Below are 27,784 nucleotides of genomic sequence, written 5' to 3'. Positions count from 1 at the left end.
TTCTGTTTCATATTTAAACTCAGAAAAAGCTGTTAATTACAAAACAATCTTTGTTTTTACCTTCATATCTTGCCTGAGCCTGATTCTGGTCCTCTTAATTTTATTTCAAACAGAGCTGACAAATTACGTAATTTGTTCATTCCCGATCCTACTTTTAACTCGCATTTCATTTTTGCAGTCGCCTAATTTAACGCTGTGTTTTTGTTTATTTATTTATTTATTTATTTATTTATTATTATTATTATTATTTATTTATTTCTTTCTTAGCAGCCGTCCTTATCCTGGGCGACTTACAGTCGTAAACAAAAATACATTTCAGGGATCACAGTACAAGTAATAATACGGTTAAGAGCAAGATAAATACAATGACTTTGGTTCTAGCAAGTACAAGTACGATTCAAGAAAAATACGATTTTCCCCACTAGTTTAACAGAGATGTCCTGAAAGATTTTTTGAAGCATAAAAATGAATACCTAGTGCGGAGTGTACAGTGATAGCAACTCCTTCGGGCGCCTGCTCTGAGTATTTCGCCAAACATACCACAAAGCATTTTGGGATATTGGAGGATACACAAAACATGTAGTTTGGTATTACAGCGTCCACACACCTGATAAACCGCACTACCTGATGCGCTCTAATTAGAACCGGACTCGAGACTACCTCCTGAGGTGGTCTCGAGTACGGTATTAAATGCTGCGTAGTGTGGAAGCAAACCGTATTTAGCACTTTTAAGCCGGCTTAAACGCAACTAATATGGTTTAAAGGCATAGTGTGGACAGGGCCTTTGTTTTACATTCAATGGAGTTCATATTAGAGTGAAGCTATGGTCGCATTGCTGAGTAAGGACTAACCATAAAACAAGGCACATGCTAATAGTATGTAGTTTTTAAATCAATACAACTGTAGAAGCACCATAAGATAACAAATTGTTGTGCTGTGAGTTGAATCTTAATGGAAACATTTAATAAAAAATTACATTTAACCAATCTCGGACATAACATGTAAAAAGGAATATCAGAGTGTCCCCTTATATTTATAGAAATGGACTTGGAAAGCATCTTCACTGTTACCATGAAGAATACGTAACATGAAAATGATGACTGTCATAAGAATGCAAAGCATGGCGCTTCTTAAATTATCTGTCAAAGACGTCTGTCAAGGCAAGCTGTGGCTTTCAATTTAATATATTAAAAAATAAAATAACAACCACTTTTCTAGGGTGAGCTCAAGCAAACCAACCTTTGCTAAACCCTTTAAAGGACCAAGTGTTTTTCAGTGGGATGCTCCCCCCATGACCAGGCATTTTTTGGCTGTATTTGACTCTCTTCCAATAAAAACAAAATGCACTCAAAAATGTGTTACAGTGGCATCTTGGACTTGGTGTCCTTGTTTTCAGAACATTTTGGGGAACGTTATAACGTACTTCAGAAACCATAAAGCTTCTCTCTTTTTTTCAACACTATATTTTGTATTTAGTTTAATTTCTTGGAATAAAAAAACGTTAAGCATTTTCTGATTATTATCTATTTCGCTTAGTGTTTTCAAAGAGATACATGTATAACAACGTGTTATTCTATTACTTGACGGACCTTATACAATACTTCTTGAATGTTTTGTTGAAAAATATTGCTGCGGGACACAAGGTAAAAAATAACTAGCCATTGATAGGTTGCATTTCTGAAACTGCAGCTCGGCACCGTTGGTTGTGCTTGGCAGAAAAGGGCATAGCTGGAACAGGCTAGTGAGTCGGGGGTATAGCTCAGTGGTAGAGCATTTGACTGCAGATCAAGAGGTCCCTGGTTCAAATCCGAGTGCCCCCTTTTTTTTTTCTAAATTAAAATACAAAATGCACGTTAACATTTTTTATTTCAGCTAGAAGCAAAAATTAGTGTTTCAAAGACAGCAACAAGCTACAGACAGGGTTTGAAGACGTGATCCTCAATTTACGGGACCAAACACCTTACCACTTGGCCACCGCACCCTTTACAACTGGAGAAATTAGAAACTTGGCCTCTCTTGAGAAGGCCGCCTGGGAAGGCAATCTGGCTGGCCAGTTTCATATAAAAAAGAGTTCCTGTTTGAGCTCAAACCACAAACCTTTCGGTTAACAGTGAACGCCAAGGATGGCAACATAGTCACGGAAAATATTTAAAAAGACAACAGTGGTCTCCAAATGTATTTAAAATACAAACATAAAATAGGTTGCCAGAAATATATTATCAATAGAAATTAGTAAATACTATTTTGCAAATAGTATTTTTTTTTTTAATACTTGACACCATCTACCGGCTGTAGCATACACCAATTTTTTATTTATTTTTTCATAAGAATTAACTGAAAGATTCAGTATTGCCTCAATTATCAAGCCTGTCAGTAACTGCAGTTTGCATAAATTAAATATTGCATAAATTAAATATTACCAGTATTGCGGAAAAAGTAGATCCGAACACACACACAAGTAGGGCTTGAAGTTTTCAGGTTTTATTTTTAATCACGAGAAGTCCCTTTAAACAAATTGAGCTGATTCTGTTTCATATTTAAACTCAGAAAAAGCTTTTAATTACAAAACAATCTTTGTTTTTACCTTCATATCTTGCCTGAGCCTAATTCTGGTCCCCTTAATTTTATTTCAAACAGAGCTGACAAATTACGTAATTTGTTCATTCCCGATCCTACTTTTAACTCGCATTTCATTTTTGCAGTCGCCTAATTTAACGCTGTGTTTTTGTTTATTTATTATTATTATTTTTTATTTATTTATTTATTTATTTATTTATTTCTTTCTTTCTTTGCAGCCGCCCTTATCCTGGGCGACTTACAGTCGTAAACAAAAATACATTTCAAGGATCACAGTACAAGTAATAATACGGTTAAGAGCAAGAGAAATACAATGACTTTGGTTCTAGCAAGTACAAGTACGATTCAAGAAAAATACGATTTTCCCCACTAGTTTAACAGAGATGTCCTGAAAGATTTTTTGAAGCATAAAAATGAATACCTAGTGCGGAGTGTACAGTGATAGCAACTCCTTCGGGCGCCTGCTCTGAGTATTTCGCCAAACATACCACAAAGCATTTTGGGATATTGGAGGATACACAAAACATGTAGTTTGGTATTACAGCGTCCACACACCTGATAAACCGCACTACCTGATGCGCTCTAATTAGAACCGGACTCGAGACTACCTCCTGAGGTGGTCTCGAGTACGGTATTAAATGCTGCGTAGTGTGGACGCAAAGCGTATTTAGCACTTTTAAGCCGGCTTAAACGCAACTAATATGGTTTAAAGGCATAGTGTGGACAGGGCCTTTGTTTTACATTCAATGGAGTTCATATTAGAGTGAAGCTATGGTCGCATTGCTGAGTAAGGACTAACCATAAAACAAGGCACATGCTAATAGTATGTAGTTTTTAAATCAATACAACTGTAGCAGCACCATAAGATAACAAATTGTTGTGCTGTGAGTTGAATCTTAATGGAAACATTTAATAAAAAATTACATTTAACCAATCTCGGACATAACATGTAAAAAGGAATATCAGAGTGTCCCCTTATATTAATAGAAATTGACTTGGAAAGCATCTTCACTGTTACCATGAAGAATACGTAACATGAAAATGATGACTGTCATAAGAATGCAAAGCATGGCGCTTCTTAAATTATCTGTCAAAGACGTCTGACAAGGCAAGCTGTGGCTTTCAATTTAATATATTAAAAAATAAAATAACAACCACTTTTCTAGGGTGAGCTCAAGCAAACCAACTTTGCTAAACCCTTTAAAGGACCGAGTGTTTTTCAGTGGGATGCTCCCCCCATGACCAGGCATTTTTTGGCTGTATTTGACTCTCTTCCAATAAAAACAAAATGCACTCCAAAATGTGTTACAGTGGCATCTTGGACTTGGTGTCCTTGTTTTCAGAACATTTTGGGGAACGTTATAACGTACTTCAGAAACCATAAAGCTTCTCTCTTTTTTTCAACACTATATTTTTTATTTAGTTTAATTTCTTGAAATAAAAAACGTTAAGCATTTTCTGATTATTATCTATTTCGCTTAGTGTTTTCAAAGAGATACATGTATAACAACGTGTTATTCTATTACTTGACGGACCTTATACAATACTTCTTGAATGTTTTGTTGAAAAATATTGCTGCGGGACACAAGGTAAAAAATAACTAGCCATTGATAGGTTGCATTTCTGAAACTGCAGCTCGGTACCGTTGGTTGTGCTTGGCAGAAAAGGGCATAGCTGGAATAGGCTAGTGAGTCGGGGGTATAGCTCATTGGTAGAGCATTTGACTGCAGATCAAGAGGTCCCCGGTTCAAATCCGAGTGCCCCCTTTTTTTCTAAATTAAAATACAAAATGCACGTTAACATCTTTTATTTCAGCTAGAAGCAAAAATTAGTGTTTCAAAGACAGCAACAAGCTACAGACAGGGTTTGAAGACGTGATCCTCAAGTTACGGGACCAAACACCTTACCACTTGGCCACCGCACCCTTTACAACTGAAGAAATTAGAAGCTTGGCCTCTCTTGAGAAGGCCGCCTGGGAAGGCAATCTGGCTGGCCAGTTTCATATAAAAAAGAGTTCCTGTTTGAGCTCAAACCACAAACCTTTCGGTTAACAGTGAACGCCAAGGATGGCAACATAGTCACGGAAAATATTTAAAAAGACAACAGTGGTCTCCAAATGTATTTAAAATACAAACATAAAATAGGTTGCCAGAAATATATTATCAATAGAAATTAGTAAATACTATTTTGCAAATAGTATTTTTTTTTTTAATACTTGACACCATCTACCGGCTGTAGCATACACCAATTTTTTATTTATTTTTTCATAAGAATTAACTGAAAGATTCAGTATTGCCTCAATTATCAAGCCTGTCAGTAACTGCAGTTTGCATAAATTAAATATTGCATAAATTAAATATTACCAGTATTGCGGAAAAAGTAAATCCGAACACACACACAAGTAGGGCTTGAAGTTTTCAGGTTTTATTTTTAATCAGGTGAAGTCCCTTTAAACAAATTGAGCTGATTCTGTTTCATATTTAAACTCAGAAAAAGCTGTTAATTACAAAACAATCTTTGTTTTTACCTTCATATCTTGCCTGAGCCTAATTCTGGTCCTCTTAATTTTATTTCAAACAGAGCTGACAAATTACGTAATTTGTTCATTCCCGATCCTACTTTTAACTCGCATTTCATTTTTGCAGTCGCCTAATTTAACGCTGTGTTTTTGTTTATTTATTTATTTATTTATTATTATTTATTTATTTATTTATTAATTTCTTAGCAGCCGTCCTTATCCTGGGCGACTTACAGTCGTAAACAAAAATACATTTCAGGGATCACAGTACAAGTAATAATACGGTTAAGAGCAAGATAAATACAATGACTTTGGTTCTAGCAAGTACAAGTACGATGCAAGAAAAATACGATTTTCCCCACTAGTTTAACAGAGATGTCCTGAAAGATTTTTTGAAGCATAAAAATGAATACCTAGTGCGGAGTGTACAGTGATAGCAACTCCTTCGGGCGCCTGCTCTGAGTATTTCGCCAAACATACCACAAAGCATTTTGGGATATTGGAGGATACACAAAACATGTAGTTTGGTATTACAGCGTCCACACTTCTGACAAACCGCACTACCTGATGCGATCTAATTAGAACCGGACTCGAGACTACCTCCTGAGGTGGTCTCGAGTACGGTATTAAATGCTGCGTAGTGTGGACGCAAACCGTATTTAGCACTTTTAAGCCGGCTTAAACGCAACTAAGACGGTTTAAAGGCATAGTGTGGACAGGGCCTTTGTTTTACATTCAATGGAGTTCATATTAGAGTGAAGCTGTGGTCGCATTGCTGAGTAAGGAGTAACCATAAAACAAGGTACATGCTAATAGTATGTAGTTTTTAAATCAATACAAATGTAGCAGCACCATAAGATAACAAATTGTTGTGCTGTGAGTTGAATCTTAATGGAAACATTTAATAAAAAATTACATTTAACCAATCTCGGACATAACATGTAAAAGGGAATATCAGAGTGTCCCCTTATATTTATAGAAATTGGCTTGGAAAGCATCTTCACTGTTACCATGAAGAATACGTAACATGAAAATGATGACTGTCATAAGAATGCAAAGCATGGCGCTTCTTAAATTATCTGTCAAAGACGTCTGACAAGGCAAGCTGTGGCTTTCAATTTAATATATTAAAAAATAAAATAACAACCACTTTTCTAGGGTGAGCTCAAGCAAACCAACCTTTGCTAAACCCTTTAAAGGACCGAGTGTTTTTCAGTGGGATGCTCCCCCCATGACCAGGCATTTTTTGGCTGTATTTGACTCTCTTCCAATAAAAACAAAATGCACTCCAAAATGTGTTACAGTGGCATCTTGGACTTGGTGTCCTTGTTTTCAGAACATTTTGGGGAACGTTATAACGTACTTCAGAAACCATAAGGCTTCTCTCTTTTTTTCAACACTAAATTTTGTATTTAGTTTAATTTCTTGAAATAAAAAACGTTAAGCATTTTCTGATTATTATCTATTTCGCTTAGTGTTTTCAAAGAGATACATGTATAACAACGTGTTATTCTATTACTTGACGGACCTTATACAATACTTCTTGAATGTTTTGTTGAAAAATATTGCTGCGGGACACAAGGTAAAAAATAACTAGCCATTGATAGGTTGCATTTCTGAAACTGCAGCTCGGCACCGTTGGTTGTGCTTGGCAGAAAAGGGCATAGCTGGAAAAGGCTAGTGAGTCGGGGGTATAGCTCAGTGGTAGAGCATTTGACTGCAGATCAAGAGGTCTCTGGTTCAAATCCGAGTGCCCCCTTTTTTTTTTTAAATTAAAATACAAAATGCACGTTAACATTTTTTATTTCCGCTAGAAGCAAAAATTAATGTTTCAAAGACAGCAACAAGCTACAGACAGGGTTTGAAGACGTGATCCTCAAGTTACGAGACCAAACACCTTACCACTTGGCCACCGCACCCTTTACAACTGGAGAAATTAGAAGCTTGGCCTCTCTTGAGAAGGCCGCCTGGGAAGGCAATCTGGCTGGCCAGTTTCATATAAAAAAGAGTTCCTGTTTGAGCTCAAACCACAAACCTTTCGGTTAACAGTGAACGCCAAGGATGGCAACATAGTCACGGAAAATATTTAAAAAGACAACAGTGGTCTCCAAATGTATTTAAAATACAAACATAAAATAGGTTGCCAGAAATATATTATCAATAGAAATTAGTAAATACTATTTTGCAAATAGTATTTTTTTTTTTAATACTTGACACCATCTACCGGCTGTAGCATACACCAATTTTTTATTTATTTTTTCATAAGAATTAACTGAAAGATTCAGTATTGCCTCAATTATCAAGCCTGTCAGTAACTGCAGTTTGCATAAATTAAATATTGCATAAATTAAATATTACCAGTATTGCGGAAAAAGTAAATCCGAACACACACACAAGTAGGGCTTGAAGTTTTCAGGTTTTATTTTTAATCAGGTGAAGTCCCTTTAAACAAATTGAGCTGATTCTGTTTCATATTTAAACTCAGAAAAAGCTGTTAATTACAAAACAATCTTTGTTTTTACCTTCATATCTTGCCTGAGCCTAATTCTGGTCCTCTTAATTTTATTTCAAACAGAGCTGACAAATTACGTAATTTGTTCATTCCCGATCCTACTTTTAACTCGCATTTCATTTTTGCAGTCGCCTAATTTAACGCTGTGTTTTTGTTTATTTATTTATTTATTTATTTATTTATTTATTTATTTATTATTATTATTATTATTATTATTTATTTATTTCTTTCTTAGCAGCCGTCCTTATCCTGGGCGACTTACAGTCGTAAACAAAAATACATTTCAGGGATCACAGTACAAGTAATAATACGGTTAAGAGCAAGATAAATACAATGACTTTGGTTCTAGCAAGTACAAGTACGATTCAAGAAAAATACGATTTTCCCCACTAGTTTAACAGAGATGTCCTGAAAGATTTTTTGAAGCATAAAAATGAATACCTAGTGCGGAGTGTACAGTGATAGCAACTCCTTCGGGCGCCTGCTCTGAGTATTTCGCCAAACATACCACAAAGCATTTTGGGATATTGGAGGATACACAAAACATGTAGTTTGGTATTACAGCGTCCACACTTCTGACAAACCGCACTACCTGATGCGATCTAATTAGAACCGGACTCGAGACTACCTCCTGAGGTGGTCTCGAGTACGGTATTAAATGCTGCGTAGTGTGGACGCAAACCGTATTTAGCACTTTTAAGCCGGCTTAAACGCAACTAATACGGTTTAAAGGCATAGTGTGGACAGGGCCTTTGTTTTACATTCAATGGAGTTCATATTAGAGTGAAGCTATGGTCGCATTGCTGAGTAAGGAGTAACCATAAAACAAGGCACATGCTAATAGTATGTAGTTTTTAAATCAATACAACTGTAGCAGCACCATAAGATAACAAATTGTTGTGCTGTGAGTTGAATCTTAATGGAAACATTTAATAAAAAATTACATTTAACCAATCTCGGACATAACATGTAAAAGGGAATATCAGAGTGTCCCCTTATATTTATAGAAATTGACTTGGAAAGCATCTTCACTGTTACCATGAAGAATATGTAACATGAAAATGATGACTGTCATAAGAATGCAAAGCATGGCGCTTCTTAAATTATCTGTCAAAGACGTCTGACAAGGCAAGCTGTGGCTTTCAATTTAATATATTAAAAAATAAAATAACAACCACTTTTCTAGGGTGAGCTCAAGCAAACCAACCTTTGCTAAACCCTTTAAAGGACCGAGTGTTTTTCAGTGGGATGCTCCCCCCATGACCAGGCATTTTTTGGCTGTATTTGACTCTCTTCCAATAAAAACAAAATGCACTCAAAAATGTGTTACAGTGGCATCTTGGACTTGGTGTCCTTGTTTTCAGAACATTTTGGGGAACGTTATAACGTACTTCAGAAACCATAAGGCTTCTCTCTTTTTTTCAACACTATATTTTGTATTTAGTTTAATTTCTTGAAATAAAAAACGTTAAGCATTTTCTGATTATTATCTATTTCGCTTAGTGTTTTCAAAGAGATACATGTATAACAACGTGTTATTTTATTACTTGACGGACCTTATACAATACTTCTTGAATGTTTTGTTGAAAAATATTGCTGCGGGACACAAGGTAAAAAATAACTAGCCATTGATAGGTTGCATTTCTGAAACTGCAGCTCGGCACAGTTGGTTGTGCTTGGCAGAAAAGGGCATAGCTGAAATAGGCTAGTGAGTCGGGGGTTTAGTTCAGTGGTAGAGCATTTGACTGCAGATCAAGAGGTTCCCCGGCTCAAATCCGAGTGCCCCCTGTTTTTCTAAATTAAAATGCACGTTAACATTTTTTATTTCAGCTAGAAGCAAAAAATTGTGATTCAAAGACAGCAACAAGTTGCAGACAGGGTTTGAAGACATGATCCTCAATTTACAGGACCAAACACCTTACCACTTGGCCACCGCACCCTTTACAACTAGAGAAATTAGAAGCTTGGCCTCTCTTGAGAAGGCCGCCTGGGAAGGCAATCTGGCTGGCCAGTTTAATATAAAAAAGAGTTCCTGTTTGAGCTCAAACCACAAACCTTTCGGTTAACAGTGAACGGCAAGGATGGCAACATAGTCACAGAAAATATTTAAAAAGACAACAGTGGTCTCCAAATGTATTGAAAATACAAACATAAAATAGGTTGCCAGAAATATATTATCAATAGAAATTAGTAAATACTATTTTGCAAATAGTATTTTCTTTTTTAATACTTGACACCATCTACCAGCTGTAGCATACACCAATTTTTTATTTATTTTTTCAGAGAATTAACTGAAAGATTTAGTATTGCCTCAATTATCAAGCCTGTCAGTAACTGTAGTTTGCTCCAAAGGAATTGGTACTTCTATAACAATAATTCCAGGAGTTATAGGCTTTCTTTGAAAATGAATTAATTTCAAGTTCAGAGTCGTACATCTACAATGTGATAGGTGTTACAGAAACTTGGTTGTCTGAGAGTGATGGAGACGAATATAATATTAGTGGGTACACACTGTATAGGAAAGACAGGCAGGACAGAAGAGGTTGAGGGGTAGCGCTATACTTAAGAAATAGTCTTGAAGCCCAGGTGTTAAATCAGGACAAAGAAAACAATGCAGAATCAATATGGGTCAGAATAATGGACAAAAATTCAAAGGGCATAAAAATAAGAGCATGCTATAGACTGCCAAATTCAGATGCTGAGCAAAATAATCTGTTATACAATGACATTCGAAATGCGTGTAGAAAAGGAGAAGCCATACTAATGGGGGATTTCAATTTCCCCCGTATAATATTGGAGAACCCGGTGGGGAGCACGACGGACGAAATTGAAATGGTGGAAATGACAAATGATTTGTCAAGGCACCGACTAGAAGGGAGGCATGCCTTGATTTAGTCTTTTCAAATAATGAAGACAGAATAACTAAAACAGGTCAGCGAGCCATTGTCAAACTCAGACCACAACATGGTCTCATTTGAAGTATTTTTTAAAACCCCAAAAGTAATGACTGAAGCTAAGGTTTACAATTTTAGAAAAGCAAACTATGAAGGCATGAAACAAAGACTAACAGAAGTAGATTGGAGTAAAATAGAGAGAACATCCACAGAAAAAGGATGGCTGTTTTTTAAAAATGTAATACTAGATGCGCAAAACAATTACATCCCAAAAGTAGACAAATCTAAATCTAAAACAAAATGGCCAAAATGGTTTAATAGATCAATTAAAAAAAAATATTCAGTGAAAAAAGGCACTTTACAGAGCGTTTAAAAGGGACCAAAAACAAAGTACACAGAAAGAGTACTTGGAACTGCAAACACAAGTCAAAAAGGAAGTTAGAAAGGCCAAGAGAGAGATAGAAATCAATATTGCTAAGGGGGCTAAAACCAATTCCAAAAATGTTTTTCCAATATTATAACAGCAAGAGAACATTCAAAGAAGAGGTTAAATGTCTAAGAGACACAAATGGCAAAATCATAGATGAAGAAAAAAAATAGCAAATATATTAAATGATTACTTTTCATAGGTTTTTACAAAGGAGGGCATGGACAACATGCACCACATGTCAACCTGTTCCTATCCAATTTTAAATAACTTTAGCATAACAGAGGCAGAAGTGTTAAAGGGACTAGGAGATCTTAAAATAAACAAATCCCCTGGGCCGGATGAGATCCTCCCAATAGTACTCAAAGAAATGAAAGAAGTTATTTACAAACCGCTAATCAAGATCATGTAACAGTCTCTTGACACAGGGGTTGTACCGACAGACTGGAAAATAGCAAACGTAATACCGATCCACAAAAAGGGAGACAAAACCAAACCAGGTAACTACAGACCAATAAGCCTGACTTCTATTATATGTTAACTTATGGAAACTATAATAAGATCCAAAATGGAAAATTACCTATATGGTAATAATATCCTGGGAGACAGCCAGCATGGTTTTAGGAAAGGGAGATCGTGTCTAACTAACCTGCTTGACGTTTTTGAGGATGCAACATTGAAAATGGATAATTGCAAAACATACGATATGGTTTATTTAGATTTCCAGAAAGCTTTTGACAAAGTCCCGCATAAAAGATTAATTCTCAAACTGAACGCAGTAGGGATTTAAGGAAATGCATGCACATGGATTAGAGAGTGGTTAACATCTAGAAAACAGAAAGTACTGATTAGAGGAGAAACCTCAAAATGGAGTGAGGTAACCAGTGGTGTACCACAGGGATCAGTATTAGGTCCTCTGCTATTCCTAATCTACATTAATGATTTAGATTCTGGTATAGTAAGCAAACTTGTTAAATTTGCAGACAACACAAAAATAAGAGGAATGGCAAACACTGTTGCAGCAGCAAAGGTCATTCAAAATGATCTAGACAGCATTTAGAACTGGGCAGACACATGGCAAATTAAATTTAATAGAGAAAAGTGTAAAGTATTGCATGCAGGAAATAAAAATGTGCATTATAAATATCATATGGGAGATACTGAAATTGAAGAAGGGAACTATGAAAAAGACCTAGGAGTTTATGTTGACTCAGAAATGTCTTCATCTAGACAATGTGGGGAAGCTATAAAAAAAGGCCAACAAGATGCTTGCATATATTGTGAGAAGTATTGAATTTCAATCAAGGGAACTAATGTTAAAACTTTACAATGCATTAGAGCAACCAGAATTATCCCGGGTTTAAAAGGCATGTCGTATGCAGACAGGCTAAAATAATTGAATCTATTCAGTCTTGAACAAAGAAGACTAGGCGGCGATCTGATTCAAACATTCAAAATCCTAAAAGGTATAGACAATGTCGATCCAGGGGACTTCTTTGACCTGAAAAAAGAAACAAGGACCAGGGGTCACAAATGGAGATTAGATAAAGAGGCATTCAGAACAGAAAATAGGAGGCACTTTTTTACACAGAGAATTGTGAGGGTCTGGAACCAACTCCCCAGTAATGTTGTTGAAGCTGACACCCTGGGATCCTTCAAAAAGCTGTTTGATGAGATTCTGGGATCAATAAGCTACGTACAACCAAACAAGCAAGATGGGCTGAATGGCCTCCTCTCGTTTGTAAACTTTCTTATGTCCTCATGTTCTTATGTATTGGAGGGTTGGTCTCAGGATGCTTCTCTGTATGTGTTGTATTGGAGGGTTCGTCTTAAGCTTCTCTGTATGTGTGAAGCTCTTCCTCCCCATGGGCAGCAGTGTGGAGTAGTGGTTAGGGCTCTGGACTCTTGAGCGGAGAGGCATGGGTTCAATCCCAGGTGGGGGACACTGCTGCTGTACCCTTGAACAAGGTACTTTACCTAGATTGCTCCAGTAAAAACCTAACTGTATAAATGGGTAATTGTATGTAAAAATAAATGTGTAAAAAATACTGTAATTGTATGTAAAAATAATGTGTTATCTTGTAACAATTGTAAGTCGCCCTGGATAAGGGCATCTGCTAAGAAATAATAATGTGTTGTATTGGAGGGTTGGTCTCAGAAGGCTTCTCTGTATGTTGTATTGGAGGGTTGGTCTCAAGCTTCTCTGTATGTGTTGTATTGGAGGGTTGGTCTCAGAAGGTGTCTCTGTATGTGTTGTATTGGAGGGTTGGTCTCAGGCTTCTCTGTATGTGTTGTATTGGAGGGCTGGTCTCAGAAGGCTTCTCTGTACATCGTATTGGAGGGTTGGTCTCAGGCTTCTCTGTATGTGTTTGTGGCTGCTGAGTAGAAACAGGTGCAGAGGTGATGCAGTGCAGGAATAATCACACAAAAGGAAACTCTAATCCGGTGTGGAAAAGGGGTCTTTTATTTGTAAAAACTCCCGGTCTGGCGACCAATCAATAATCCTCCGGCAATACACACATCAATGTGTAAAGCACGGAAGGAAACGATAATAATGGTTTGCAAACCAAATAATAATAACACGTTATCCGCCTCACAATAATACTAAACACGGTCACCAGTCCGGGTGCGTGCAGTAGTACTCGTGGTGGGTGATAACAATAGTCAGTGACTGTGGTGTTGTTGTTCCGGGTAGTGCTGGCCCAAGGCGACAGCTCCAGAGACGTGTTAGCCGTCTAGTGAATTTACAAAACAAAAGACAATTACTAACAGTGCTTTTTTTAACAATACAATTCAATGGGGATCTCTCCCGGTCCTTCCAGTTCCTTGTTTTTCTAAACCAAGCGAAGGAAAAGATTTATAAAGATTTACCCAGGTAAAGAACTGTCAGGCCAGCCCGTCCAAAGACTTCCTCTTTCGCTGCTTAGCGCCCTCACAGGTCGGGAGGGAGATTTACAACCAAAACCCATTATATTTCTGTCACAGTGTTGTATTGGAGGGTTGCATGGCGAGAAACCAGTCCACTGAGGTTTGGGACAAGCTGGGAGGTGGGCCACATCGATCGGAATTGCCCCGCTATGGAATGTGACTTCATCCAACCAGGTAAGACTGTTCCATTCCCTCAGTCACGCCAGCAGACGGGTTTTCTTATTCCTGTGTCAGTGGATGGTACACAAACCCAGGGTCTCTTAGTTTCAGGGTGTAGTCAGTCCCTAATACAAGAGCTTAATCTCAACAGGGCATAAGCAAAGAATAGGACAGGTGCATATCAAATGTATTCATGGGGATGTGCGCACTTATCCCAAGATGTTTGTGAAATAAAAAATTGGCCAGCAGGTGACGCAAATGCAATTGGGTTTGTGTCCTCGGTTGCCAGTGCCTGTAGTTCTGGGGCGGGACCGCGAGCAGTTCAGATTGGTTGGTTGCTGCGACAGCCCCGTCCTCCCTATTGGCTAAGAAAGGAAGTAATTGAAGAGATCTTCCCCTTTCGCGACCCGGCATGGTATTGCCATAAATTTAAACCCCAAAAAACTAAATGGGAACACCGGGCTAAGAATGAGAGCTGGCAATGGAGTCCGAGAAGTTTCAGGTGGGGGCGATTGGTGAAGAGTCTGGGGGGGGAGGCCGTGGAGCCAGTGCAGGGGTCTGGCTTGTCTGCCTCCGCTCAGGACTGACCCGATCCCGAGCTGGAAGCCATGGGAGCTGATTTTTTAGCTCGCTCCCGTGACTTCCAACTCGAGCAAGGGCGTGATGATGTGCTGGGCAGGCTCTTTGACCAAGCATCTGTGGTTAATAGTTGGGTGGTTGAGCCCAGATGTGCCGCCACGTACCCTCACTTTGAAATTAATCAAAATCGTGTTGAAAAATGACCCCATCCTCAGACCTTTAAGTAGGATTTGTTGCAGCTGGCTCACGCTATTCCTCTGTCTGGTCACTTGGGAAGGGACAAGACCGTTTTTGCGAACGTTGCGGGGAGTGTCAAAAGGCCAGCCCTAGAGCTGTCCCACGAGCCCCACTAGTGTCGTTGCCACTAGTGGAAGCTCCGTTTGAGCGTATTGGAGTAGATATAGTTGGACCGCTAGGGAGGAGTGAGGCGGGATACATGCACCTATTGGTCATTTTGGATTACGCTACATGTTAGCCAGAGGCCATTCCCCTCCGATCTGCATCTGCTAAATCTGTTGTTTTCTCTCAGTCGGGATCCCCAAGGAAATACTGACCAACCAAGGAACCAACTTTATGTCCCGGCTAGTCTGTGGAACATGTAAACTTTTGGTGATTAAGACCATTATAACCTCGGTTTACCACCCCCAGACTGATGGTCTTCTGAAGCATTTTATTAAGACCCTCAAAAGCATGTTGCGCAGATTTATTACTAGTGACGTGCACTCCTGGATAATTCGACCAATACAGTCTGGTATGTGTTGGACCTGCGCACACATCTTGAATCTGTGGGGAAGTGGGCGCATGACAATTTGCAGCAGGCTCAATGCAGACAGGAGACCCAATGTAACAACGGAGCCCAGTTACGCACATTTCAGCCAGGGGATAAAGTGCATCTAATGTTGCCCAGAAACTTCTAAACTTCTGGTGAAGTGGCAAGGACCTTTTGAGGTTACACACCGGATTGGGAAGGTGGACTATGAGATCTGCCAGCCGGAGCGATGGAGAGAAAAGCACATTTATCATGTAAACCTCTTGAAGCCCTGGTTGCAATAGGAGGCTTTGTTAGTGGCACAAGCAGATGACGTCACAGACCTGGGACCTGATCTTTCAGTGTTGGCGAAAACAGGGTCAGTATAGATTGCAGGTAATCTGACAACAACACAGAAATGTCAGGCTCAGACGCTAGTGGTGGAGTTTCCTGATGTGTTTTCTCCCGTCCCGGGGCAGACTCGAGTAGCTCACCATCACATATAAGTTAAACCGGGGGCGCCAGCTTGCCAGAGGCTGTACCGCATACCTGAACGTAAACGGCAGGTAATCAAGACGGAAATTGACAAGATGCTCAGACTGGGTGTAATGTGGAGTCCCAAAGTGACTGGAGCAGTCCAATTGTTTTAGTGGATAAGCCGGATGGGTCAACTTGATTTTGCATTGATTTCAGGCGAAAAAATCGAAGTTTGACGCTTATCCCATGCCTGGGGTAGATGAGCTGCTGGAGCGTCTAGGCACGGCTCATTTTATGACGACACTGGATTTAACGAAAGGGTGCTGGCAGATACCCCTAACCCCGGAATCCAGAGAGAGGACGGTGTTTTCGACTCCCTTCGGGTTGTACCAATTTAGGACCATGCCCTTTGGGTTGCACGGAGCACCAGCCACTTTCCAGCGCATGATGGATCGCATTTTGCGGCCCCATCAGCAGTACGCCGCTACTTACATAGATGGCGTGGTTGTCCACAGTGAGGATTGGCCGAGTCATCTGTGTAAGGTAGCGGCGGTGCTTCAGTTCTTGCGGGAGGCTGGGCTCACTGCTAACCCAAGGAAATGTGCCTGTGAAGAGTGAGTCAGAGTATTTGGGGTATCGAGTAGGGATTGGCAGATCAGACCGCTGATTGCAAAGGTGAAAGCATTGGCTGACTGGCCAGTCCCTCCGACCAAAACCCAGGTGCGCTCCTTATTGGGACTAGCGGGCTATTATAGGAAGTTCATCCCGAGCTTCGTCACGCTCTCTATTCCCTTGACGGTCCAGTGGACGGATCTGTGTCAGAGGGCCTCTCTTGCTCTGAAGCACAGGCTGTGTAGCAAGTCAGTGCTATGTAGCCCAGATTTCAGGCAGTGACACTGGGTTAGGAAGCCGGTGTAAATAAACCAAGGCAGGAATGCCAGTGGCTGGAGCAAGAGAACGAGACAAGCAAGCATGGCTGAGGAAGACAGCCAATATTAAATAGAAGAGAAATAAAATTAATTGTTACATACCCAAGGGGACGTGTGTAGGTAGTTGGGGGAACCTTGGCCACCCCAGTGTATAGTGAATAGCAGAACGTAGGCTGGAGACCCGAGCTGACCGGTTTAGCGGCAGTGGGGAGGGGGACGCTGCATAAGCAGCACCTTTTGTTGGTAGTTTTATTACTGTGTTTTATTTTCTCTTCCGCTTTTGGTTATGGAATATTAAATTTTCAGCACTTGCATGTGCACTGGACCTGTGACTGTCTGTGTTGGTAACCCTGTGGTCCGGATTACCGTTGCTGGTATTCAAGCCACGGAGAACAACGCCCTCTGCGGGTAAAAATAAATCAGTGCACCCCAGTGGTGTTTCAAAGAAAATTGTGTCTCCTGTGTCCGTGAATGCCTAGCACCCTCTCACAGCACTCTTCAGAGTTTATATGTAAGACTGTCCTTGTACATTCTATGCACCATCTACTTATTAAAAAAGAAACTTAGAAAAGGTTTTAAAATGTAGTATTTGTGTGACTTCAACATACAGCAGTCCAAACTATGTGGAAAAGAATACATCTAAATCAAAATAAATAAAAAAAGGTAACACGCAGAATGGATGATCCCACTTGTTTGTTAACAGTTTTTTCCAAACTGGTTTCAAGTTGTATCTGTGTAAGCCAAGTAGACATAACTGTTACACTGTGACCGTTGGGCTGCCCTTAGCCAGTATATTCTAAAAGGACAGAACATTCATTTAAAAAGAACAAAACAAATACCACGTGAACCAAACTCAATTATGAAAAAAATGTATTTATTCATTGTTAAAATAACACATTATTCTACCCTCCTGTTGGAAAGCCCCTGCACATAAAAAAATAATCACAAATCGGAACAGAGATTTTACATCCAGCACATCTTGGAGCCACAGACGGAACCCTGATGTAAATAATTCCTCACGTCACCTTCTACAGATGAATCAATTCCCCACTCATTACAACAAGCTCATTCATTTCTGATCAGGAGATGAGATTAAATCAGGACAAAAAAAAAACAAAAAAACAAACAGAAGAGACCATGTAAATAAAACTGGCTGTCACTAAAATACCCCAAATTCAACTTGCCACAAACTACATAAACCCAGCCCTCAAATAAATCTCACTCCTTATAATACTGTACAAGCATACCCTGACATCCCTCCCCCAAAATAAGACTTCTAAAACTCAACATTTCTTTGCTATCAAAATTGTATATTGTGTATTATTGCCTACTCTCTTCATTAGGGGCAACCTCCAAGTCAGAATAGTTCCCATTACAGCCAGGTCAGCTCAGTTACCATTAACGCAGTTTGAGCAAAAATGCTACCTAAAAAACGTAAGCATACACAGCCCTACATGCTTTACACTACTGGCCTCCTTCAAGAAGCTCTTATGTACCACATACAGATCGCAGGACTAAGTAACACTCTATATTGCACCTTTAGAAGTGAAAGTGAAATCGTATGCTTTTACCGAACGAGTGGTGAAATGGTTCACATGCTGCCAGACTGTGATTTTGTCAATTTTATATTAAAAAACTGAAGAAAAACTGCCAATACACTACACCTCAGCCTTCACAAAACCAGACGTGCAGTATTCTTCCGACAGCTGAATTGTTACTTCAAAAGGCTAGCGGCTACGCTGAAAAGCTTTGAACCCAGGGCGGTGACATTAATTACTGTATAAAGAATAGGGAAGGAAAACGACTAAAGAAATCACCACCCGGTAGAGGCTCACATATCCGTAACGAGCAACACGCAGCACGCACCCAGCTAGTAACGAGCAACACGCAGCACGCACCCAGCTAGTAACGAGTAACACGCAGCACGCACCCAGCTAGTAACGAGCAACACGCAGCACGCACCCAGCTAGTAACGAGCAACACGCAGCACGCACCCAGCTAGTAACGAGCAACACGCAGCACGCACCCAGCTAGTAACGAGCAGAACACAGAGCACGCACCCAGCTAGTAACGAGCAACACGCAGCACCCAGCTAGTAACAAGCAACACGCAGCACGCACCCAGCTAGTAACGAGCAAAACACAGAGCACGCACCCAGCTAGTAACGAGCAACACGCAGCACGCACCCAGCTAGTAACGAGCAAAACACAGAGCACGCACCCAGCTAGTAACGAGCAACACGCAGCACGCACCCAGCTAGTAACGAGCAACACGCAGCACGCACCCAGCTAGTAACGAGCAACACACTGCACGCACCCATCTACTCCGTGTTAAAGACAACATGCGCTGTTGGCAAGGTAAATAAATGAACTAGTTAAAACAGCAACAGCTATTTAGAGTCCTGTAAAAGCAGATTCTGTCAGGATTAAATACCATGTTAATATAACAGTGTTAAAAGTTTGTAGTTGAACTGTTACAGTATAGGATGCAATTAGCAAATGCTGCATTTAACAGAGATGTTTATAATTGCAGTAAGTCTACTTACTGTTATTTCCACCTCATAACAGAACCAATCCTTGCTCAAGTGTATGAAGAAACAGTGCATGCATCCATACACCAGCAAGCTAATGTTTAATGAAGTTTAAATACGGCACGCGAATTAGAAGCCAGCCTGTATAATGGTAACGTCAGCAGATATACTATCATGGGTTCATCCACCTCTGATGAACAAAAAGGTAATTTACAAGGACAACTTTGTACACTTGAAAATGCTACTAAAATCACATAATGTGAACTACGATCACATTTGGTAGATTCCCTGCATGTGCACATCTCCTTTAAAAGGCTTATTTTCTATCTGTCTTAAAAGCAGTTTTTTGTATATTGACAAATGTCCCTGGATAGCAAACTGAAGACTCAAAAACTAACAAACACAATTAAAAAAGTATATATTGTTTTTCTTTTATCATAATCTATCAATCCATCCCAGTTCAGACTATGCCTCTCACATCTTTAACTCTCTAGTGAGACTGAACAGTACATTTTCCAGTAGGTGATTATATGCAGATTCCTCCAGAGATGCATGGCTCATTGTCTGTCTCTGTCTTTTCAGATTCTTGGCTTTGCAGAGTTCATCAGCTTTGCTGTTTGTCCTGGACCAGAAGCACAGTGTGCTGCCCTCCGCTGGACACAGACAGTACTACCCGGTTCTCCAGCTGCTTCCCTGTCATCTCCAAGGGACTCCACTCATCCTCCTCCTCCCCGGTGCCCAGCTGCAGGTTGGTGCCCATTCCCCAAGCAAACACACGTCCTGCAAATAGCAGCACAGAAATACAATACATCACAAGCCATGAAGATCACAGGAACCACTTGCTCATGTGGCACACGTTTGTGTTAATGAGATACACCTCTCTGCTGCATGTCAATTTCAGAGGAACTGTCTCAACAGGAAATTCTAGGAGACTGCTGCAAATGTTTACCAACTTCCCTTTAAAAAAAAAAATGTGGGATCAATTTTACAACCTCGCCAAGCCTAGGGAAAGGATGGTACCAGGCTACTGGTAACCCTAATGTCTCCGCTGTGATGGTGAACTATTCTCAGCTGATATTGCTCTCTAACTCGCAAAGGGGGGCAAATGCCAATGGCATACAGCCAAGATCAGCAACCCTGTGTGAAAAGGACTCAAACCACAGTAGGTAAGCCACCGGGGAGCAGAACCTGCATTATACATGGACTCCACTGAATTTCCATACCATCCTTGGTGACAGCACAGCTCACTGAAGCTCCACAGGCCACTGACTGCACGCCCGTCAGCCCTGGCACGACGGTGGGCTCCTTCACCTCCTGGGCTCCCTCCCCCAGACCCAGCCGCCCGTACTCTGCCCTGCCCAGGCTGTACGCTTTACCTGAGGGAAGAGATTAGTGCTAAATATAAACCCAGCTGTGGTCCCCCTTTAGCAATGTTCAATAATACAGCTTAAAGCAGCACACTTGTAGAATTCTCCAGATGGGAGAATAATAGTGCTGGGACAAACACAGGATTTTCATGTTCAGATATTTGCTAATAATTTAAACATTCGTTCGGATATTTTTCAAAAAGTAATGAAAGCCATTATATTGCTCTGAACGCAGGCAGAGACAGCATAGCAGCAGGGGCAGGGGGCGTGGCCGTGGCCCTGTGTGTGTGCCTCTACTTTACCGCGAGACCTCACAATTTGTAACATGTTAAAATAGAAAATTCTCAGGAGTAAAGAATAAGTTGTGTAGGACTTGCTTTACCCCAGTGAATTAACTACAAAACAAAGGATGCCAAATAGCAGCTCAAGTTAAATGTTGTTCCGTTTATTCCAGAAATAAATAGTACAATAATAAAAGAAATAATAGTACTTGCCGTTTCTTCACAGTAAACAGCGGCAATAGAAACGTTTTCATAAAGTAATAACATGAAGTTTACTTGTGCCTTTTTGTAGCTGAACAAGCAAATGAAAACTGAAATTTACAACACTTCACATAGCAATATATACTCACACACACACACAGCTGTGCCGATATTCAATTACTAATTAATCATTCACTTGAATCTCGGCACGTGAACTAATTCATACTATTACATACTTTAAAAGTGTTTGTGCAATCCATGTGCCTAAATATAACTATATATTTTAAATCACTCGTGCTACACAGACCCATGTATATCCCATGCAGCAATATCTATACACCAACACTAACACTGCACACACAACACATAACACATATCACACAAATGGGCGTGGCACACTTCCACACTCCCATGAGATTCTGGTTAGCTAAAGCAGCACAATGCATTTTTGTCCCAGATGGCTTTCCATAGCGAGTACTGTGCGTGCACACGCATCATCTGCAGGCTCAAGAGCTGCTGTGTTGATCCTGTGTTTTTTTTTTTCATATATATATTAAATCTTGCATGTCACACAGACCTCTTTTTCATTTAACTTTTTTTTTTTTTTTTTTTTTTTAAACAGTCGCGTAAATTCTGGTGAGACGGTAAATAAGTGCAAGGTATTTTTGTCATTTGTAGTGAATATGAACATCTGAGTTTTGTAACCGAATACATGTCAAAAAATATTTGTTCGAATATTCTTATATTTGTCCCAGCACTAGAGAATAATGATATATATGTGCGTTGTATGTGTGTGTGTGTATTTATTTCTATTTAAGAGTAAATAATACTTGTCTGTGAAGAGAATTGTACAAAACTGCTTTTTTATTTTTAAATACATCTAAAACAATTTCTTGTATTTCACCTGACTTCTGAAAGTTAAAAAAATAAAAAAATAAAAAAATAATGAAACCAAGTGTTGCCACCATTTCTAACAGTACTGTATTATGTTCAGTTGCATGACTTCATATGGAGAAATAACTGGTTTATTTAAAAGCACACTTCATTTAGAAAATAATAAAACAAATAACCAACAACTCAGACAATACGCAAAACTTGTAAAGGATACTTAACCCACCAAATATCATGAGAATCTCGACAGCTTGAATTCTCATTAGGGTTTTTTGGCAAACAGTTTAATCCTTTCCTGACTTTACTTTGAGTTTTATAAGACACACCAGAGCAGACAGGAGTCTTATTTCCATCCCAGTACTGAAATCTATTCAGTACACATGTTCCTGTATTCTCTTCTCTCACTTGTTTAATTTCTGCACTTACCTTCAGAATCCAGACAGAGAGTGTGGTGCTGTCCCCCAGAAAACGCCACCCAGGACTTGGTAGAGTTCTTGAAGGCAGTGAGGTTTAGAGGAGCGAAGCAGGAGTTGGTGCTTAGAGTTCCTACAACAGGATGAGCATTGCATTTGTAATATTTCCTGTTTTACTCAATTGTATGGATCTCTAGCTTGTTTCTGCATTGGCATCTGTAAATGCTAGTCACCTAACAAACATTGTCAAACACCTGCCTTTATAAACACGTGCAATTATATATCTGATATTCAAAAATTTGAAGATCTGGAAAGCCCCAAACATGCCTGTCAATTTATTGCAGGCTACAAATAGACTGTGATTGGTAAGAACATAGAATTCATTACTGAACTCCCCATTCCAACCAGCCCACAGCTTTCAGAAAACTGTTAGTCCAGCAGACAAGCACTGTAGAGTGATGATACTGCAAAGTACGTTTGCGTTAATGCTGCAGGATGTACTTTGTGACTGTGGATTGATAAGCAGTACATAATAGCACAATCTTAACGAAATCAGAAACACATGTAAATGTGGCATCCTTAACACAAACACGCTGGACCTGGGTGACTGACCGCTTCTTAACGCTACTGTATCACTCTGCAGCTCACCTAGCTGGTGGTAGTTGGATAGCCCAAAACCGTAGACGTGCCCCTCCTGTGACACAGCGAAGGTAACGTAAGCCCCACAGAACACGTCCTGGAAGCGGACCTTGCTCCTGCCTTTCACAGGGACACACTGGGGTATCAGGAGGCGCTCTGAAACCAAATGAAAACAATACAAAGTAGTGGAACTACTGCCAAAACAGGAATCTGTTCAAAAGTTACACACATGTATTGGGCATGATTAGGGGTGTCTGTTAATGAAATGTTAAGGGGCAATAACCTTCCTTTACCAACACTTTCCAAATAAAACAATGTTTGTGATTTACTTGATGGGGGAAAAAAAACCAACATAAAATGCAGAGATGGTGTTTTCTTTTTTAAAGTATAATATACAGTTCAATAAAACTAGCGTTTCGCCCAATCCCAGCTATCCCAAGAGGATGACTCACCCAGGCCTCTCCTGCCCCCTCTGTTGGTGAAGCGCTCGGGGACTCTTCCCAGCTGCCCCTGCTCTCCACAGCCTGAGCTGTAAAGCTCTCCATCCACTGTCAACATCACAAGATGGTCGTTGCCTAAAGACAGAATGAATTATGCCAACTCATTTTCTCTGCACAATGCATTTTACCATTGTCACAGTTCTTGTAAATCTGGTATTCATTTCTTGGCTGGTTAATGCACAATCATTCTTTGTTGCCTAGACAATTCAGAACCAACACATGGTACCAAGTTTAGCAGAATTTGTATTATTCATGCACTGAATCTGAAGAAAGAAGAATCAGTTCAGCCATCTCACCTGATGCTATTTTGAGGACTGCAGCATCTATCTGAATCTGCACTGGCAACATGCACTTCTTCATTGGCTCCAACAGACCGATCACTCCGTTATTATCCTAAAAAAAAAAAAAAAAAAAGCAAGGTGAGCAATGCAAGATGCATGTTTCTTTTCTTGAATGGGTACTGGTGTTGTTTTAATATCCATGCATGCACTGTACCCTGAAGGATCCCCAGATGTAAACCCTGCCCTCCTCTGTCAGCGCTGCAGTGTGGCTGTCGCCCGCTGACACCTGCACTATTTTCTTCTTCAGTTCCACTTTGCCGGGACTCATTTCCGACCCCTCTACCGACGTATCACGCCCCAAAGCACCTTCATCGTTGCAGCCAAAAGTGTAGATCTAAAGAAAGTTACAGTCAGTATTTACTTTAGGGCATTCCAATTCCCTCCAAAAGTACTTAAAGCCATCAATATGATACAATGTCATCTTAGGGACTGTGAAACCCCCAGCTACAACTGTTGGGAAAGAAGTCCAAACTGAAGTATGAAAAACAAGCAAAGAATCAAAAAGAAGATCATCATAAGGAAAGGAGGACTAGTGACAGTGTTGCTAGTGTTGATAAGGTTCTAAAACATTTGTTAGTACTCCTTTAAAAGAGGTTTGCTAGAATGGATAACCCACATGACACGTGCCTTATAACCTTTGGGTATGAAAGCTATGCTGTATCCTGCCAATAATACACACAGTATGATACAGATGTTATTTATATGTCATTATGTATCTGACATATCAGAGAACGGCCTAAACGTGCCCTCCACACTCACATTGCCAGTTTCACTGAGGCACACTGTATGCATCCCTCCAGCCTCGGCCTGGACAATCTTCTCAGGGAGGGAGACGAGTGCCGGCTTCTTCCTCTCCATCACATCCTCACCCAGCCCCAGCTGCCCCACGTCTCCCTGCCCCAGTGCCAGCACCAGGCCTGGCACTGTCCTGTGGGAGCTGTGTGACACTAAAGAGGCTGGGGATAGAAACAACCTTTAATATGACCCCAACACACCCCTTTACCATCACTGTAATACAAAAAAATAATAATAATAATTTACTCCATCCAGTACCAACTGGAAGCGCTAGTCTAGACTGAAGGCAGTGTGCAGCATTTGACAGCACAGTCTCATTGTTACAACTAAACTAACCCATTACTACACTGTTTCTCCAAAACATGTTTGAATACACCATGTGAACTACTGATTTTGCAGTTGCTGGTTTCCACTGGAAAGGAACACACATGCCAAATTACCTTTCACTTTCTTGGCTGCTTTGATTTCCTCTGGCGGTGACGGCCTCTTCACTGTCTTTTTCCCCGGCATGATATGTTCCTGTTTCAATTTAACAAACAACCAAAACACTTAACTCTTAAAGGATTACAATATTACCTCTTGAAGGATTACACTTCTTTTAACATGCGTTTTTTTTAAATACATTTTGTAAGAGTGATATTATGAAATGCCCACACAAGACAAAATACGTTTTTTCTAACTTTACCCCAAATTCGATTATTACGTGTCAGTTGTAACATGTCATGCGTATGTAGACAACCCCATATCCTCTACGGGTGCCTAAAAGGTCAATGCATTTGGCTCGGACTAATCCTAACCCAAACACAACAAGCTGCTTTAATATTATTGAAGCTGCTTTAATAATACCTCAAGACACAGAAGATGAATTTGATTTGTACCTGCGATGTGAATCGCTGTAGTTGCACAGTTACAAAAAAAAAAAAGTAGCAGCGTCAAGCGGTAGTAAATTCTCAGTTCTTGCATATATCTTTAAGTGAGGTCACAGTAATGAAGGTCAATCAAACAACTGCAACAGGCTCGTGCACATCAAATATAAGTTGCTGGTAAAACAGTTCAAAACTGGGTAGCAGCAAAACCTTTACTGAAAACCAAGGCGCGCACACACACACACAGTGCCTGTGTCGCCAGTAATCTCCGTCATCACAGTGCATCGACAGCTCTGCATACAGCACTGTGGCCGATATGCTACTCAATTCAGACAGGGTTTTATATTCACTCAGAAGACAGATCCATCGCCTCGTCCCCTCGACAGTGTTCTAGCTGTGCCGCTGCACGTCATGGTTCGCATCACAGCGGCTCGTCGGAATTAAAAACCCGATTTCAGTCGAGTCGCTGTGTACCGTGCAGGTTACTGGCAAGCAAACGTAAATATAATAAGCATGGCATGTCCTGTTCTCCAAGTACCGGCATTTTACTTTAAAATCTTTGATTTTTTTTAATATAGAAAAATAACAGCAACAAAGTCCCTGTGCATAAGTGGTGTTCCCTTTACTTAGAAATACTTAGAAATTATATTAACACACACAAGGGCGATACGGTTTTCAATAACTTTATTAATCACAACCTCATTTTTCAGACACGTGCGAGGACAAAAACACAAACTCTGACTACAGTACACAATAAATAAATACCGATATATATATATATATATATATATATATATATATATATATATATATATATATATATATATATATATATAAAATCCACACGGGCCCAAATTCGCGCGGTTTCCAATAAGTTCTGGGGGAGGTTTCTAATATCACAGATACCACCAATCCGCCGGTTTGATAATGCCGCCGCTGTTGATGATTTCCAAACCCAATCGAGATCACAGTAAAGTGTGTTTAGTTTATACTTTACCGGTGCGGCGGCTCTCCTGTGTTTCTGACTGATCACAGTAAAGTGTGTTTAGTTTATACTTTACCGGTGCGGCGGCTCTCCTGTGTTTCTGACTGATCACAGTAAAGTGTGTTTAGTTTATACTTTACCGGTGCGGCGGCTCTCCTGTGTTTCTGACTGATCACAGTAAAGTGTGTTTAGTTTATACTTTACCGGTGCGGCGGCTCTCCTGTGTTTCTGACTGGTTGTTCGAGATGGTCTTCCACGCAGCCTCGGGCTCTGCCTTCTTAAAGAGACAGTACCCGCCGTGCAGGCGCCGTCTGCAGTAGGGTGGGTCCATTACAAATGGGAGGGGCCAATACGAGAGTCACTCGAAAGCAGGTAGCGCCGAAATGACGAAAACAAGGACAGTTTCATAACATTCACACCATCGTGGAGACTCAACCGTAATTATCCAGAATTAACCGTCTCATTCGCAAATTATCTTAAAAGGTAAAACAAGAAAAATATTGGATTATACTTATAATAAAGTCAGGTTTAAAAAAAGTGTATTTTTTATAATTATTCATACGTCCTCATTTGAGGACGCTGCATTTGAGGTTAGGAATACCCAGTGCAAAGAAAGTGATGCTGGGGCGCAAGCATACCGTTCTTAAGAAGCGCACATTCAAAATATATTTTGCTCGTCTGCTTTTTTTTGTGTGTTGTTGCTCTGTGTATATGCACTATTATTCTATGTTTTGTTATAATTTGGCATTTAAACGGTTTAAAATGAAATAAGTGGAAAGCCATTCAGATGACTCCAGAAGGCCGACATTGATAGATTATATATATATATATATAAAGAAACATACACCACTTGGTTTGAGCCGTGGTCCGCACTGCAGAAGCTAAAGGAAACAAAACGAACAAAAGTTCCTGCCGAAATGGTTCTCCCTGTCAATCTCGGTGGGTTATAGGTGTTGTGTGTCTGTACCCTGAATGTCAGTCTACTAAATAGTTTGTTTATGTGTATTTAAGGAGCTGTTTTCTTCCAATGATACAGGGGTGAGTTTCTTGGGGTGTAGTTGTGTGGGATCATTTAATAAAGAAACATACACCACTTGGTTTGAGCCGTGGTCCGCACTGCAGAAGTATCTATAGCTAACATTATCAGCGCTGTGAATGCAACTGAACCCACAGTTTCTGGAGATTGCAAGGTAGGGGTACAGGCAGGCATGAACGCGTTTATGTTCA

The 27,784-nt window shown here is 40.0% G+C and overlaps 1 protein-coding gene and 3 non-coding genes across 6 annotated transcripts; 3 read left to right on the top strand and 1 right to left on the bottom strand.

Moving 5' to 3' along the window:
- The first annotated feature begins 1,748 nt into the window (after positions 1-1,748).
- Positions 1,749-1,820, top strand: trnas-gcu (transfer RNA serine (anticodon GCU)). The gene has a single exon. It is a non-coding gene; the product is annotated as a tRNA-Cys (tRNA).
- Positions 1,821-4,271: 2,451 nt separating this feature from the next.
- On the top strand, positions 4,272-4,343 carry trnac-gca (transfer RNA cysteine (anticodon GCA)). Its single transcript has one exon. It is a non-coding gene; the product is annotated as a tRNA-Cys (tRNA).
- Positions 4,344-6,782: 2,439 nt separating this feature from the next.
- trnac-gca (transfer RNA cysteine (anticodon GCA)) lies at positions 6,783-6,854 on the top strand. Its single transcript has one exon. It is a non-coding gene; the product is annotated as a tRNA-Cys (tRNA).
- Positions 6,855-17,605: 10,751 nt separating this feature from the next.
- LOC117413698 (regulator of chromosome condensation-like) lies at positions 17,606-26,844 on the bottom strand. 3 transcript variants are annotated; one of them, XM_034917352.2, is made up of 10 exons: positions 26,762-26,844; positions 25,147-25,225; positions 24,671-24,867; positions 24,066-24,245; positions 23,867-23,963; positions 23,523-23,645; positions 23,080-23,226; positions 22,445-22,564; positions 20,502-20,654; positions 17,606-20,058 (listed from the first exon to the last, which is right to left on the bottom strand). In XM_034917352.2, the coding sequence occupies exons 2-10, from the start codon at positions 25,214-25,216 to the stop codon at positions 19,883-19,885; spliced, it is 1,263 nt and encodes a 420-aa protein (XP_034773243.2). In that variant the 5' UTR covers positions 25,217-25,225; positions 26,762-26,844; the 3' UTR covers positions 17,606-19,882. The 3 variants fall into 3 exon arrangements, with proteins under 3 accessions (XP_034773243.2, XP_034773244.2, XP_034773242.2); XM_034917353.2 differs by lacking the exon at positions 26,762-26,844 and adding an exon at positions 26,570-26,690; XM_034917351.2 differs by lacking the exon at positions 26,762-26,844 and adding an exon at positions 25,585-26,133.
- Positions 26,845-27,784: the final 940 nt, after the last annotated feature.

The sequence above is a fragment of the Acipenser ruthenus genome, chromosome 23 (genome assembly GCF_902713425.1).
Source record: "Acipenser ruthenus chromosome 23, fAciRut3.2 maternal haplotype, whole genome shotgun sequence".
Classification (NCBI taxonomy): Eukaryota; Metazoa; Chordata; class Actinopteri; order Acipenseriformes; family Acipenseridae; genus Acipenser; species Acipenser ruthenus.
This window is presented reverse-complemented; position numbering and strand designations above follow the sequence as displayed.